Here is a 17,817-nt window from a genome sequence, read left to right on the forward strand (position 1 = left end):
AAGTTGGAATTGGAAAAAGGAAATCGAAATACACTGAAAGGTAAGATCAACTACTGCAAAGAGTGATCAACTTATTTATGCTTGAGTATATCTTATGGCACTCTCCATCAACTAATTTTTGGTCATATCTTTGAAAAATAACTATGGTTAGGTTCTTTGTCGAAAAAAATTGGAATGTCGCTTTCTAAGATGGTCATTCAACTAATAGTTATTATTTTCAGAAGGTCACTTTCTTTGTCGAAAAAAATTGGAATCAAGAAGAAGCGTGACTTTCTGAAATAATAATTAAGCACAAACAAGATCAACATTTATGTACTAGCCCACAACAACAACAACAATAACAATAACAAAAATGCAGTGTATTGAGAAAAAAAAGAAGAGGAAACTTTACTATGGGGGAAAAGAAGTTACTCTTGCAATCAAGAACCTCATAACTGTTGCTCTCCATAACTCTGCAAAAAAATAAAATGATTATCTGTAAAAAGATTTGAACTTTAAACTGAAAGAGGAAAAGGGGGTAATTTTTTTTAAAAAAAAAACTATCAAAGCTGATTATCAGTACAAAGATTTGAACTTTACACTAAAAGAGGAAAAGGGGACTCAATTTTTTTTTTAAACATCAGTGGAAGATCCAAGCTTTTCAACTGATTTCCTCATTTGGGTCAGTGCAATTTCTTCATTTGTGCTATTTTTAAAGAGGTTATTTTGGAGAGGAAGGTAAGACAAATTTAACATTGATTTTATGTGTGAAGTTGAAAGTTCAATATTTTTGTGGAAAGAAATACAAAACGAAACAAAGTTAGAAAATTACATTTGGGCTCCATATTATTGAGTTATTTAACAAATTAACTCAAGCGTTATCTAGCTTTCCTCTAGATTCACATTGAATCAAAAAGATATAATTGTTGGACTAAATGAAGAGGTTCTAAAGATAAAAGATCAACTCATCGTGCAATCATCAAGACTCAAAGTAGTCCCCATTATAGGGATGGGTGGTATTGGCAAGACCACACTAGCTAGAAGAGTTTATGATGATTCTTTGAGTACATACCATTTTTATGTTCGAGCATGGACAAATGTATCTCAAGAATTTGACACGAGAGAAATTTTTCTTGGTATTCTTCACTCCATTGGCATAGTCAACTGTGAAGTAGAAAGAAACAATACTTATGAGCAATTAGCTGAAAGAGTTTATCGAAGTTTAAAAAGGAGGAAGTATCTTATTGTCCTAGATGATATGTGGTCTATCGAGGCTTGGCAGCATGTGAGGAGATCTTTCCCGGATGATGATAATGGAAGTTGAATCGTGTTAACCACAAGGCTTGTAGATGTTGCCTCTTGTGCTAGCTCTGGTAATCCTCTTCACCAGATGCGTTTCCTGAGCGTGACGGAAAGCTGGACTCTTTTACGCGATAAGGTCTTTGGAAACGATAGCTACCCTCCGGAATTGGAGAAAATTGGGAGGTGTATTGGTCATCAGTGTCAAGGGTTGCCACTTGCAGTTGTTGCAATTGGTGGACTACTTTCCAAGATTAGCAAGGAAACAAGTTCTTGGGAGAATGTTGCAGAAAAGGTAGGATCACTTATGACAAGTGACACTATGGATTGCTTGAACATACTTTCTTTGAGCTACAACCACTTGCCTCAGTACTTGAAAACATGCTTCCTTTATATGGGAGTTTTTGCAGAAATCCGTGAGATCCCGGTCTGGAAGTTGATAAGGTTATGGATTGCTGAAGGCTTCATCAAGAAAGTTAAACATAAAAATCTAGAAGATGTGGCAGAGGAAAATTTGAGGGAGTTGGTTGATAGAAGTTTGGTTTTGGTGGGGAAGCATTGCTCCCTAGGAAAAATCAAGACTTGTAAGATGCATGATCTCGTTCAAGATATGTGTTTGAGAGAAGCCCAAAATAAGAACTTTATACACTTCAAAACAAGGTATGACCACGATGATCTTCTAGAAAACATTAATTGTCTACGCCGTGTAGTTGATTTCAATAATTATAGACAGTTAAATTATAGATATCCCAGTGAACTTCCTATACTCATGCCACTCGCACTTTCTGTTTTCTTCAAACATCCATACAATTTTTGTTTCCCCCCGCGATCAAGCTTTAGATTACTTAGGATATTAGATGTATGCTTTGCTCTTGTTACCGACAATTCTGAGGCAATATCAGAACTTATTCATTTGAGGTATCTTGCTTGCCCATTCTACTATAAGATTATGCAATCAATATGCGAGCTTTGGAGTTTACAGATCTTAGTTATTCAATATAGCAATATATGGGATATATCTATGACAACCCAGTCCCTACCATTGGAACTATTGAATATGCCTCAACTAAGACATATCGATACAAAAGGCCTTCGACTTTTCATACCTCGGACTATATCACTAATTTCTGAGAGGGAGAATCACTTACAAACGTTAACCGGATTGGTGTCCTCATCTTGTAACGATGAGGTGCTTCTAAGAATTCCAAATCTGAAGAAGTTGGGAATTTCACTTGTTTCTTATTCAGTGGCTAATGTAGTCAGTACTAGTGGGAGGTGTCATTGTCTTTATTATCTTGTACATTTAACTCAGCTTGAGAAGCTCAAAGTTGAGTGTGAAAAAGATCGTCTGCGTTCCAGTTGGATGTGGGAGAACCGGCCTATGTCTCCTCGGCTAGGCATTCCACATTGTGAAAATTTCCCACCAAACCTTAAGAAGTTAACATTGTGCAGAACGTACCTACAATGGGAAGACATGAACATTCTCAGTAAGTTACCTAATCTTGAGGTCTTCAAACTTAAAGATCACGCCTTTCACGGACATATTTGGAAACTAAACGATGAAAAGGAAGATGGATTCTCGCGACTCAAGTTTTTACCTCTTGAGGACAAGAATCTGACGTAATGGGAAGCAACAAGTAATCATTTCCCGAGCCTTGAACACTTAGTCCTAACAGCTTGCATTGACTTGGAACAAATTCCTTTCGAATTTGCGGATATTCAGACACTACAGCTGATTGAAATACACAAATGTAAGCTTTCTGTAATTGTTTCAGCAGAGCAAATACAAGAAGAGCAACAAAGCATGGGAAATGATGACCTTATTGTTCGTATGCACTATTTAGGTCAGTAAACATTCATCCCTTAGAGTAAACATTGCATTTTTTCTGTTGTTCTTGTTTGTGTTTAGTTATTATTTCAAAAACTCACACATCTTCTCGATATTTTTTTCAACAAAGAAAGTGATTTTATGAAATAAATTATGTTGTTAGGACTCGTCAAAAATGTCAATGAGTGTGTGTTGGAATCTCTATAAGTAGTGTATTTTTGAAGAATTCGACAAGGATGCGGCATTGAAAGTGAAGAGTCTCTGCAACTTAGAAAATAATACTACCTATTAGTTGAACGAACATCTGAGAAATCAACTCGTTTTTTCTCGTAAGAAATATTCTTGTTGGTTCACTCAATGATGCCTTTTTTATCATTTATTGTCTTTCTAATGGGCCATTGGCTTTAATTTTGGCATTCCTGTAGATAGTTGTTAATTTCATGCATACTGTTATGGAGTTTCAAAATCCATTATAAATCTCCAGTTTGTCATGGAGTAAAACTTGTAAAAACAACAACATGCCTAATGTTATCTCACAAGTGGGTCTGAGAAGGTATGTGTAACACCTCACAACTCTACTCTTAGAATCCGAATTATTTGTCATAGTATATAAACTTGAACAGGGCAATTTCCTAATTTCTCATGTATTTTAAGATTCTATACCAAGTGTAGAAAGTGTATCGAAAGTGGTTTAGGGTCATAAGAGACCTCTAGCACTAAGTCGAGTTCAAAGCCTTCCTACCGGCTAAGTTTTTCGCATTAGTTCATGCAAGGTCACTTTAAATGACCATATCTATCTTAATATTAAGAGTTAAGTGTCCCATGACCTATAAAATTAAAGGTCTATGAGTCTTCTTTCCAATTCCACCTAGTTTGCATTATTTGGAGCATTGGGTAAAAAGTTGTGATTATTTTACCAGAGACACTTCCAATAGAGTTTTCAGAATTTGAGAACTATGAATCTCATTTACGGGTCGTACGTACATTGAAGTACAAACCTTAAATGGAGATCATGGAATCAAACTTCTGAAACCAAAATTTTGGTCTGAATCTTACGGGATCCAACTACGGGTCGTAAATTCATCTACGGGCCATAAATATGTTATTAACTTAATAGCTTCGAGTGTAATATACCATTAAAGACTTGATGGTTCAAGAATTCTACAAATTCACATTAGATATCACATTTAGTTGATAGTTGTGACATTGTTTTGATGGATTTTGTCTTTGAAAAGGGTTAAATCTAAAATAATTTCTCATGGTTATGGTAATTAATAAAATTCGTTAACTGCCACACAAAAAAAAGGAGTAAGGGCAAATCTAGTCTTTCATATTTTTATCAATCAAGGACATGTGTAATTGCACGAAGAAAGATAAAACTATCCCTGGCTTCTGAAGTAGACATGTTGTTCAAGCCGTGTCACCTTCTAGCGACTTATACAAGTAAGTAGTAATGAATGGAAAACATACTAAAAGAATAAAAGAAGGTATTTGAATCCAAAATCGAACAATTACTTACTATATTTTGTAAATAATAATCATGATTAAATAATATTCGCTCTATTTTAATATATATACAATACCTTTTTCCTTTTAATTAGTTCAAAAAAGAGTAATAAGTTTTTTTTATTTCATAAATATTTAATAACACTATCAATATATTAAAAAATGTGGATCTTAAAAGTGTAACTTTTCATTATTATCTATAGAAATAGAAAATAGTAAGAACTAATTATATATTAGAATTTAGAAATAAAAAATACAAACTAGTATTGGTAGTCAATGGCATTTCGGTAGTTTATAGGTGTTTGGATGGCAAAAATGAAAGATTGGTCGACACGTGGTTGAAGGATATTTTGAGGTGAAAATATCTAGAGACCTAAACCTGCCACCAGAGGAAGTCCACGTCATCAGCCAGCTAACGAAGATATTTTTATGCCTGACCCAATAGTCTATGTGGCACGAATAAAAACAGCATCTTTGGATTTTTTTCTTATTTTTCATCTTTATTCAGTGTTCGATATTTGATATCCGCATTGAAATCTGATTAGCTTTTTTATCAAGGATTAAGATGAGAAAAACGAGATAGAAATAGTTCGAACATATATAGAGAGATGCAGGAATGAGTGTACCAATAAGAAGGTGTGAAGAGACTGATTTGTAACAAATTTTATGAGAGGTACAAATAAGACGAAGAGGAATTGAGAAGATGTGATTTAGATATGACATGACACGTCTTCAAAATACATGACCTAAATAAGAAGATATGAAGATCGAAAATTATAGTACAAGAATAGTAAATAGTCGAGTATTATTGTCATATTTCTTTGTGGGAGAAGCGGGGGATTAACTTCCTCTTCTCGTCTTCTCTTTATTTAGTAAATATTGATTAGTAGACATAGTCGCATAGTATCTTATTCTTTAATTTTCACTATTGCATGTTATTACATTTACTTTATGTATCTTGATATTTATTGATGTTATTTTCCTTTCAATTCTACGTTGGTTACAGTACACTTCCTATATCCTACCTTTCTTATACCCACTTTTAGAAATTCACTACTCCGTTGTTTTTTTTTTTTTTTTTTTTTTTTTAGTTTGATAAGTTTTATTTGTTGAAATTGAAAAATTACAAAAATAGAATCATATTTTAGAATATCAATTTTATTTCATTTTCAAAAGAAAGAATAATTTTCAAAAAAGGAAAATCCTTTTCAAATTAGGTTTCAATAAATAACTTTAGTATTATGATGTTTTAATTTTCTTAATCTAGAATTAATTTGTATGTTTATTTTGGTATTTCTCTTTTTGGTAATTAACTTTCTATTTTTAGTATTTTTTTTTATATTCTCTTTAAAAAAAAAGGAAAAGACAAAAAAGATAGACAAGAACCAATTGTAATTCGACACCTAAAAGATTCCTATTTATTTTTCTAAAATAATATAACTCACATTTTTCACTCATTATCATTACGAGGGACCATTCTATATTTCTTTTGGTCCAAGGCACAATTCATACACATTGTTTTCAATCTCCTTTTCTTGAGCATATGCACATGGGATGTTCCCACTCACATCCATATCTCTTATGGGACCTTAAAGAGAAGTCTTCTCTTTGTGTCTGTTTACATCCTATCACCCTAGTCTTCACTTGTGAGATTATACTAGATATGTTGTTGTTTTTACAAGTTTTACTCCATGACAATGTACTGGAGTTTCTGCTATGGAATTTGAAACTATTATTGTTTACAAAATTAAATAATCATTTTTAGAATTGTTGTTTTTTGAAATTTAATTCATAGTTCACACCAAAAGTAAGATATTTTCAATGTGTGTGTGGGAGGGGGGATGTAAGAATTGGATTAATACGAACCTAGCATTTCTGATATCATGCATAGACATGTGTGTGTTTTAATATTAAAATATTTAAATTCGTAATTTTAAAAGTAATTTGTGTCTGTTTCTCTCCAAGAGAATAGTGGTGGGGTAGGTAGAAGGCCGTAGAAGTGAGAATTCTTGTTTTGCTCATTGGATTATTTGTCTGATTGAGACTCAAATTGTATTTAAGACTTGTACAAAAAAGCAAGTTGGAATAGTTTGTCAGAGACCCAAAGTCATACAACTTGCCCAAACTACATTCATACTAGAGAGCCACTTTTTGGACATATCTTCGAAAAATAACTATAGTCAGGTAATTTCAAAATCTACAAGTTTTACTCCGGATATGACCCTAGATAGAAAGGAGTGAAAGTTGAGGATTAGATTAGAAAGTTAATAGGTAGCCGAGTATTGTTGCACTTTGTTGCTTCATTTGATTTGTATATTGCTGTTTTGCTGCCATATTTTCTTGCTACCATGCTTCAAATTCTTTTCTTTATTGTTGAGTCGAGGGTCTATCGGAAACAACCTCTCTCTACACCACAAAGGTAAGGATAGGGTTTGTTTACATCCTATCAGCCTAGTCTTCACTTGTGAGATTACACTAGATATGTTGTTGTTTTTACAAGTTTTACTCCATGACAATGTACTGGAGTTTCTGCTATGGAATTTGAAACTATTATTGTTTACAAAATTAAATAATCTTTTTTAGAATTGTTATTTTTTGAAATTTAATTCATAGTTCACACCGAAAGTAAGATATTTTCAATGTGTGTGTGTGGGGGGCGGGGTGGGGGGGGGGCGGGGGATGTAAGAATTGGATTAATACGAACCTAGTATTTCTGATATCATGCATAGACATGTGTGGGTTTTAATATTAAAATATTTGAATTCGTAACTTTAAAAGTATAATGAATTATGTTGATAGAAACATAAAGATTGTACCTATCAATTGATATAGTATGCGTTGATATCCGTCTGATACGGATGATACTTGTTGTTTGAATATAATTAGTTGTCGATATAATTGATATCCGCATGACACAATTCTTTTACCTGATACAATAATTATAGTTATGTTTCAAAAATACGTAAATTATATTTACGTTTTGTAACTATGCTTTAAACTAGAACTATTTATAAAAAAATTATATACCTGTTTGAGAGAATACTCTTGTATTGAGAACCCATAGGCCATAGTTATGCTTCAATGTTAATTTATTATTTTGGGTACATTATTATTAAATTGGAGTGTGATAAACGATAATTGTGGATGTCATTATCACACTTGACCTACTGATTATATTTAAAGTAGAATTATATACTAGGATTAAGGAACATAGGATTATGTTAGTGGTTAATTAGCTGTTCTAGCTACTTAAAAATATATTTAAGTGGCCCTAAGAATAAGTATTCTAGTTCTCGTACTATATATAATTGATTCCTCAGTTTTAGGTATATATTTTGTATTTAATGATATGAAAATTAAGAGTGCACAAAAATGCATATTGAAGGCTATAGTTGTTGCTATGTCTATATTTAGTTGATAATTTCTTTAAGCGTTTTAGCGGAGATGCAATGTGCAATTAAAGACTCGATGGTTCAAAAAACTCTACAATTCACATTAGATATCACATTTCGTTGATGGATTTTGTCTTTGACAAGGGTTAAATGTAAAATAATTTCTCATGGTTATGGTAATTAATAAAATTCATTAATTGCCAAAAAAAATAAATAGAGGAGTAAGGGTAAATCTAGTCTTTCATATTTTTATCAATCAAGGACATGTGTAATTTCACGAAGAAAGATAAAACTATCCCTGGCTTCTGAAGTAGACATGTTGTCCACGCTGTGTCACCTTCTAGCAACTTATATTAAGTAAGCAGTAATGAATGGAAAACATACTAAAGAAATAAAAGAAGGTATTTGAATCCAAAATCGAACAATTACTTACTATATTTTGTAAATAATAATCATGATAAAATAATATTCGCTCTATTTTAATATATACAATACCGTTTTCCTTTTAATTAGTTCAAAAAAGAGTAATAAGTTTTTTTTTATTTCATAAATATTTAATAACGCTATCAATATATAAAAAAATGTGGATCTTAAAGTGTAACTTTTCATTATTAGAATTTAGAAATAAAAAATACAAACTAGTATTAATAGTCAATGGCATTTCGGTAGTTTATAGGTGTTTGGAAGGCAAAAATGAAAGTTTGGTCGACACGTGGTTGAAGGATATTTTGAGGTGAAAATATCTAGAGACCTAAACCTGCCACCAGAGGAAGTCCACGTCATCAGCCAGCTAACGAAGATATTTTTATGCCTGACCCAATAGTCTATGTGGCACGAATAAAAAAAGCCTCTTTGGATTTTTTTTCTTGTTTTTCATCTTTATTCGGTGTTCGATGTTTGGTAGCCGCATTGAATTAGTATTTTCTATCAAGGATTAAGATGAGGAAAACGAGATTGAAATAGTTCGAGCATATATCGAGAGATGCAAGAATGAGTGTACCAATAAGAAGGTGTGAAGAGACTGATTTGTAACAAATTTTATGAGAGGTACAAATAAGACGAAGAGGAATTGAGAAGATGTGATTTAGATATGACATGACACATCTTCGAAATACATGACCTAAATAAGAAGATATGAAGATCGAAAATTATAGTACAAGAAGAGGAAATAGTCGAGTATTGTTGTCATATTTCTTTGTGGGAGAAGCGGGGGATTAACTTCCTCTTCTCGTCTTCTCTTTATTTAGTAAATATTGATCAGTAGACATAGTCGCATAGTATCTTATTCTTTAATTTTCACTATCGCATGTTGTTTCATATACTTTATGTATCTTGATATTTATGAACGTTATTTTCCTTTCAATTTTACGTTGGTTACAGTACACTTCTTGTATCCTACCTTTCTTATACCCACTTTTGGAAATTCACTACTACGTTGTTTTTTTAAAAAAAAAAATTGTTTTAGTTTGATAAGTTTTATTTGTTGAAATTGAAAAATTACAAAAATAGAATCATATTTTAGAATATCAATTTTATTTCATTTTCAAAAGAAAGAATAATTTTCAAAAAAGGAAAATCCTTTTCAAATTTGGTTTCAATAAATAAGTTTAGTATTATGATATTTTAATTTTTTTAATCTAGAATTAATTTGTATGTTTATTTTGGTATTTCTCATTTTGGTATTTAAATTTCTATTTTTAGTATTTTTTTTTATATTCTCTTTTAAAAAAGGAAAAGACGAAAAAGATAGACAAGAACCAATTGAAATTCAACACCTAAAAGATTCCTATTTATTTTTCTAAAATAATATTACACATTTTTCACTCATTATCATTATGAGGGACCATTCTATATTTCTTTTGGACCAAGGCACAATTCGTACACATTGTTTTCAATCTCCTTTTCTTGAGCATATGCACATGGGATGTTCCCACTCACATCCATATCTCTTATGGGACCTTAAATTCAAATTCTAGATATAGCTAACTAAGAACACATGATGATTTCTTCTTATCAATTCAAGCTTTGATAACAAAGTTACTTATGCATGGTTGGTGAGGAATAAAAGATATAATATACTAACAATAGATAGACATTCCCTCAATCTTTCTTGAATCCTTCAATGGCGGCTGGCAACCAGTCATTGCCGGTGACTGGATTGCTAACATTGACAGAATTTCCCTCACTAACTGAGAAGAGAGATGACGCTTGCAAAATAAATTCACCTCACAAAACCCTATATGCTGATACAATTAGACCTACGAATACAATAGAAAAAAAAACAGAACCAGTTTTGATGAAACCAGTGACTATAGTTGAAGGTATACCAAGGATCAAATGGACCGAATCAGAAGTGGAAAGAATGAATATCAAACAGAATCTGGAATTTGCTATCATTGGCAAATTTTCATATGGATGGCCAGATTTAGAGTTTTTAAGAAAGGCAATTCCATCTCAGTGTGGAATTAAAGGGGAGTGCATGGTTGGCTTGTTACGGAATCGACATGTTCTTATTCGTCTCTCATCCATGGAGGACTATATCAACATAATATCAAAAGGGGTATATTACATAACTTGTAGTGAAGGATATTCATATCTAATGAGGACTCTAATCTATGATTCTAAGTTTAGGGTGGAGGAGGAAACATCGAGATCCATGGCATGGATTTCATTTCCGAATCTACTACCAACATTCTTCGAGAAGGAGTCCCTCTTTTCCTTGGCTTCAGCAGTAGGTATTCCTTTGCAACTAGATCAGGCCACTATCAACAAGACTCGGCCAAGTTGTGCCAGAGTCAAAGTACTGGTGGATCTTCGTGCAGACCTGCCAAAAAAAGTTTACATGGATATTGAGAATGAGAAAACAGGAGAAACAAGATCTCAAGCAGTTCACATCAGATATGACTACATTCCTAAATATTGTGAGGAATGTAAATTGCAAAGACATAACAAACTAGAGTGTAGAATTTTAAATCCTGAACCACAAATGATTGACAAGGACAGGAAGTTGAAGGAGAAAATACATAGAGATAGTGAGGACAGTGATAATAAGGATGGATTTCCTAGCAGACCTGAACCTCAACAATTTCAGAAAGGAAAAGCAAGGGTGCTGTCCAGTGGAAAAGTGGTGGGTGACCCTGGAAACTGGAAAATTATAAATGATCGAAGGCTTCCTCAAGCAGTTAGTACCCAAGTAGAGGTTCCTGTCAGCAACATGTTTGATATTCTTAACAAGGATGAAGTTGAAGCCAACAGTACAAAAAGTCCCAGCAATGACAGTGAGCAAGTAGAGAAAAAAGAGGCTAAGAGTGATAGAAAAGAGGAACAAGAAGCAGACAAGACAACAAATGTGCAAATTGGAACAGTAATGCATGATTCTACAGTGAATGAAGCTATTCGGGCAACAAGTGGGTTAAATGACAACAATAAGGGTAGTATGACAAAGCAACAACTTCTAAGTGATACCAGTAGAAGCAGCAACATCGCTTCAGACAATGGAAATCGTGCACAGCAAGTAACTTCTACTAAGGAGTGGATAAATTCAGCATTTGCGAACCACAATAAAAATAATGAAGAATCCAAGAATCAGCAAGAGATAAGGTTAACTACTACTCCAATTAACAAGACGATTGATGTGGTAAATGAAGAAGAACTTAGCATCGGGTTAGGGACATTTGAAATTCAGCAAGGAGATGATATTGTTATAAGTGACCAGATGCAAGAGGATAGAAGTAATGACAGTATGGCAATAGTTGAAGTCCCTACAGTAGTGCAAACAGATGATAGTTTTATGTTGATGTACACAGAGTCGCCTAATTCAACTTTGCATAACATTTTTACTCATAAGATTGTTGAACCAGACCCAGACTCAGAAGCTACAGAAGGTGCTAAGTTGATTGACCGTGCCATAGAATCAGAAGTAAATGAGGCACAAATATACAAAGATGTAGATGTATCACCTAGGGTTGCTAAAGCAATGAAATCAGCTAGGAAGGGTAAAAATCAGGGTAATGGAGACTCAGCCCAATTAATTAGAGTGCAACCAAAGCGGAAGGTGTTTTCTCAATACTCAAGATGATGATTAAAGCTCTTATATGGAATATTAGGTCTGTAAAGACACAAAAAGCATTTCAAAGAGTGCAAATGTTGCATAATTATCATAAGGTTGCTTTTGTGGCTCTATTGGAACCTTTTCAGCATGTTAGATTCATCAATAAATATAGAAGAAGGCTCAAAATGCCTAAGGCGATGCATAATTGCAATGGAAAGATATGGATCTTTACTAACCATGGGTTTGATGTGACAGTAGTGAGTGATTCTCAACAACATATCACAATTTTGATACAAAGTCAATCTTTTATCAGTAACATATATGCTACTATAGTGTATGCTAAGTGTGATGCTGCTAGGAGGATGGAGTTGTGGGATGACATTTACTCATTAGCCAATGGAATGAGTAGTCCGTGGCTAATTGGTGGTGATTTTAATGTAGTGCTAAGTGGAGAAGAGAAAATAGGAGGTCTTCCGGTGGTAGAGTCTGATCATGAAGATTTCAGAACTTGTATTGAGTCATGTGAGCTTGCACAAGTGCATTTCAAGGGTAGTCCCTTTACTTGGTGGAATGGTAGGTCAGGCAGTGATTGTATTTTTGAAAGGCTTGATAGAATCTTGTTGAATTTTGAAATGCAAAATATCTTTCCTCATTTTGAGGTAGATCATTTACCAAGAACAGGGTCAGATCATGCCCCTTTGGTACTCTCTTGTGAAGATAGAAGGATCAGATTTAGGAAGCCATTTAGGTTTCTTAAATTTTGGACAGAACATGCATCTTTCAAGGATGTGATTACGCAACAATGGGATACTGATTGCTCTTCTAATTCATTTTTGAACTTTAAGCTAAAGATCAAAAAGGTTAAGACTGCCCTAACTTCCTGGAGTAGGGAGACGTTTCGTGACATTTTTCAACAACTTATCATTAGAGAGGAAATAGCGAGAATTAAAGAGAAGTTATTTGAAGAAGATCCTTCTAGTGAGCATAGATCTGTCATGCAGAGAGCAAAAGCGGAGTATAATAAGTATCTACATTTTGAAGAAGTTTTTTGGCAACAAAAAGCTGGATATGACTGGTTTGTTAATGGTGATAGAAATACCAATTTCTTTCATAGTTTGGTGAAAGGTAGGAGGCAGAAGCTTAAAGTGAATAGAATTCAAAATTCACAAGGTGATTGGCTAAAGGAGGAAGGAGAGATTGCTTCAGAAGCAGTAGATCATTTTCAAAAGCAATTCACGCAAGAAAGAGATGCTACAAGCTTTTCTTTATTATCTCATATTCCTGAGTTGATTAGTGCAGAGGATAATGTTTTGTTGAGTAGGAGTCCTGATAGTGGAGAGGTTAAACGTGCAGTTTTCAAAGCTTAATGGGGATAGTGCTAGTGGCCCGGATGGACTCACTGGTACATTCTACCAAGTCTGCTGGGATATTATTGGGTCAGATATTGTAAGAATGGTGAAAGATTTTTTTGCTGGGAACACTCTTCCAAAGTCTATTACTCATACTAATTTGATTCTCATACCTAAAAAGGATAACATACAAACCTTCTCAGATATGAGACCTGTTAGCCTGAGTAACTTCATAAACAAGATTCTTTCAAGAATTGTACATGATAGACTAGAAGGCATGTTACCAAAGTTGATATCTTCTAATCAATTAGGTTTTGTCAAAGGAAGGAACATTATTGAGAATGTTCTTCTTACACAAGAGGTGATTACAGATATTACCAAAAGAGGAAAACCTGCAAATGTGGTCATTAAGCTAGATATGGCTAAAGCTTATGATAGAGTTTCTTGGTTTTTCTTGATGAAGGTGTTAAAGAAGATGGGTTTTTCTAATAATCTAGTTGATATAATTTGGAGGCTGATCTCTAACAACCATTACTCAATTTTGCTCAATGGGCAATCTTATGGTTTTTTTCATTCTACAAGAGGAGTGAAGCAGGGAGATCCTCTCTCTCCTGCTCTTTTTATTATATCAGCAGAGGTTCTTACTAGGGCTCTCAACTCTCTATTTGATGATCCCCGATATGTTGGATATGGGATGCCAAAGTGGAGTGTTAATCTGAATCATCTCTCTTATGCAGATGACACCATTATCTTTGCTTCTTCTCATTCATATTCTTTGGAAAAAAATTTGGTTACTTTGCAGGAATATGAGAAGCAATCAGGACAGAAGGTGAATAAAGAAAAGAGTTTCTTTTATTTACATCAAAATGTGGCTGCAGGGATCGCTTAGCAAGTTGAGCATAGCACAGGCATGAGGAAGGGAGTATTCCCAATGAAATATTTAGGATGTCCCATCACTCATGGTAGGAAAAGGAAAGAACATTATNCATAATTGTGCTTCATAGCAAACTTTATGTTTGCTATGGAGCATCGGATTTGTATAAATCGCTGACAGGAGCATCAGATTTGTATAAATCGCTGACAGGCCTCTCGTTTGTATAAAAGCTCAGCGATTGTGTGTGTGTGTATATATATATATATCGGTTAGATAATTGTATATGTAACTACTATGTATATGTATCCCTGATTGTGTTTGTATATCTGCATAAAATTTGAATTTGTATACAATTGAATCGAAATAAAACATTTGTATATCAAATCTCTCTCTCTATTTATACAACACAAATTATACATTGTATTTGTATAAAGGGAGAAAGAGAGAAAGGCAAAAGAGAACTGGTAGGTAAATATTTGTACTTGTATAATTATAAGTGTATAATTATAAGTGGCACAATTTTTTGATGAGAAGAAACCCTTCAATGGCGGCTGGCAACCAGTCATTGCCGGTGACTTGATTGCTAACGTTGACAGAATTTCCCCCACTAATTGAGAAGAGAGATGACGCTTGCAAAATAAATTCACCTCACAAAACCCTATATGCTGATACAATTAGACCTACGAATACAATAAAAAAAAACATAACCAGTTTTGATGAAACCAATGACTATAGTTGAAGGTATACCAAGGATCAAATGGACCGAATCAGAAGTGGAAAGAATGAATATCAAATAGAATCTGGAATTTGCTATCATTGGCAAATTTTCGTATGGATGGCCAGATTTAGAGTTTTTAAGAAAGGCAATTCCATCTCAGTGTGGAATTAAAGGGGAGTGCATGGTTGGCTTGTTACGGAATCGACATGTTCTTATTCGTCTCTCATCCATGGAGGACTATATCAACATAATATCAAAAGGGGTATATTACATAACTTGTAGTGAAGGATATTCATATCTAATGAGGACTCTAATCTATGATTCTAAGTTTAGGGTGGAGGAGGAAACATCGAGATCCATGGCATGGATTTCATTTCCGAATCTACTACCAACATTCTTCGAGAAGGAGTCCCTCTTTTCCTTGGCTTCAGCAGTAGGTATTCCTTTGCAACTAGATCAGGCCACTATCAACAAGACTCGGCCAAGTTGTGCCAGAGTCAAAGTACTGGTGGATCTTCGTGCAGACCTGCCAAAAAAAGTTTACATGGATATTGAGAATGAGAAAACAGGAGAAACAAGATCTCAAGCAGTTCACATCAGATATGACTACATTCCTAAATATTGTGAGGAATGTAAATTGCAAAGACATAACAAACTAGAGTGTAGAATTTTAAATCCTGAACCACAAATGATTGACAAGGACAGGAAGTTGAAGGAGAAAATACATAGAGATAGTGAGGACAGTGATAATAAGGATGGATTTCCTAGCAGACCTGAACCTCAACAATTTCAGAAAGGAAAAGCAAGGGTGCTGTCCAGTGGAAAAGTGGTGGGTGACCCTGGAAACTGGAAAATTATAAATGATCGAAGGCTTCCTCAAGCAGTTAGTACCCAAGTAGAGGTTCCTGTCAGCAACATGTTTGATATTCTTAACAAGGATGAAGTTGAAGCCAACAGTACAAAAAGTCCCAGCAATGACAGTGAGCAAGTAGAGAAAAAAGAGGCTAAGAGTGATAGAAAAGAGGAACAAGAAGCAGACAAGACAACAAATGTGCAAATTGGAACAGTAATGCATGATTCTACAGTGAATGAAGCTATTCGGGCAACAAGTGGGTTAAATGACAACAATAAGGGTAGTATGACAAAGCAACAACTTCTAAGTGATACCAGTAGAAGCAGCAACATCGCTTCAGACAATGGAAATCGTGCACAGCAAGTAACTTCTACTAAGGAGTGGATAAATTCAGCATTTGCGAACCACAATAAAAAAAATGAAGAATCCAAGAATCAACAAGAGAAAAGGTTAGCTACTACTCCAATTAACAAGACGATTGATGTGGTAAATGAAGAAGAACTTAGCATCGGGTTAGGGGCAGTTGAAATTCAGCAAGGAGATGATATTGTTATAAGTGACCAAATGCAAGAGGATAGAAGTAATGACAGTATGGCAATAGTTGAAGTCCCTACAGTAGTGCAAACAGATGATAGTTTTATGTTGATGTACACAGAGTCGCCTAATTCAACTTTGCATGACATTCTTACTCATAAGATTGTTGAACAAGACCCAGACCCAGAAGCTACAGAAGGTGCTAAGTTGATTGACAGTGCAATAAAATTAGAAGTAAATGAGGCACAAATATACAAAGATGCAGATGTATCACCTAGGGTTGCTAAAGCAATGAAATCAGCTAGGAAGGGTAAAAATCAGGGTAATGGAGACTCAGCCCAATTAATTAGAGTGCAACCAAAGCGGAAGGTGTTTTCTCAATACTCAAGATGATGATTAAAGCTCTTATATGGAATATTAGGTCTGTAAAGACACAAAAAGCATTTCAAAGAGTGCAAATGTTGCATAATTATCATAAGGTTGCTTTTGTGGCTCTATTGGAACCTTTTCAGCATGTTAGATTCATCAATAAATATAGAAGAAGGCTCAAAATGCCTAAGGCGATGCATAATTGCAATGGAAAGATATGGATCTTTACTAACCATGGGTTTGATGTGACAGTAGTGAGTGATTCTCAACAACATATCACAATTTTGATACAAAGTCAATCTTTTATCAGTAACATATATGCTACTATAGTGTATGCTAAGTGTGATGCTGCTAGGAGGATGGAGTTGTGGGATGACATTTACTCATTAGCCAATGGAATGAGTAGTCCGTGGCTAATTGGTGGTGATTTTAATGTAGTGCTAAGTGGAGAAGAGAAAATAGGAGGTCTTCCGGTGGTAGAGTCTGATCATGAAGATTTCAGAACTTGTATTGAGTCATGTGAGCTTGCACAAGTGCATTTCAAGGGTAGTCCCTTTACTTGGTGGAATGGTAGGTCAGGCAGTGATTGTATTTTTGAAAGGCTTGATAGAATCTTGTTGAATTTTGAAATGCAAAATATCTTTCCTCATTTTGAGGTAGATCATTTACCAAGAACAGGGTCAGATCATGCCCCTTTGGTACTCTCTTGTGAAGATAGAAGGATCAGATTTAGGAAGCCATTTAGGTTTCTTAAATTTTGGACAGAACATGCATCTTTCAAGGATGTGATTACGCAACAATGGGATACTGATTGCTCTTCTAATTCATTTTTGAACTTTAAGCTAAAGATCAAAAAGGTTAAGACTGCCCTAACTTCCTGGAGTAGGGAGACGTTTCGTGACATTTTTCAACAACTTATCATTAGAGAGGAAATAGCGAGAATTAAAGAGAAGTTATTTGAAGAAGATCCTTCTAGTGAGCATAGATCTGTCATGCAGAGAGCAAAAGCGGAGTATAATAAGTATCTACATTTTGAAGAAGTTTTTTGGCAACAAAAAGCTGGAT

General features: G+C 34.3%; 2 protein-coding genes across 4 annotated transcripts in view; one reads left to right on the forward strand and one right to left on the reverse strand.

The window, feature by feature from the left end:
* The window catches only part of LOC125877426 (putative late blight resistance protein homolog R1B-12), a 67,216-nt gene that overhangs the window by 10,505 nt on the left and 38,894 nt on the right, over nt 1-17,817 (reverse strand). The gene's annotated exons all lie outside the window — the stretch shown is intronic.
* On the forward strand, nt 989-2,902 carry LOC125860461 (putative disease resistance RPP13-like protein 3). The gene is made up of 2 exons (XM_049540424.1): nt 989-1,264; nt 1,370-2,902. The coding sequence occupies exons 1-2, from the start codon at nt 989-991 to the stop codon at nt 2,900-2,902; spliced, it is 1,809 nt and encodes a 602-aa protein (XP_049396381.1).

Source organism: Solanum stenotomum, chromosome 1 (genome assembly GCF_019186545.1).
Source record: "Solanum stenotomum isolate F172 chromosome 1, ASM1918654v1, whole genome shotgun sequence".
NCBI lineage: Eukaryota > Viridiplantae > Streptophyta > Magnoliopsida > Solanales > Solanaceae > Solanum > Solanum stenotomum.

Coding starts and splice junctions, on each gene's coding strand:
- LOC125860461 (XM_049540424.1), top strand. CDS start 989: ATGGGTGGTATTGGCAAGACCACACTAGCTAGAAGAGTTTATGATGAT. Junction 1,265..1,369: donor CTATCGAGGCTTGGCAGCAT/GTGAGGAGATCT, acceptor CCTCTTCACCAG/ATGCGTTTCCTGAGCGTGAC.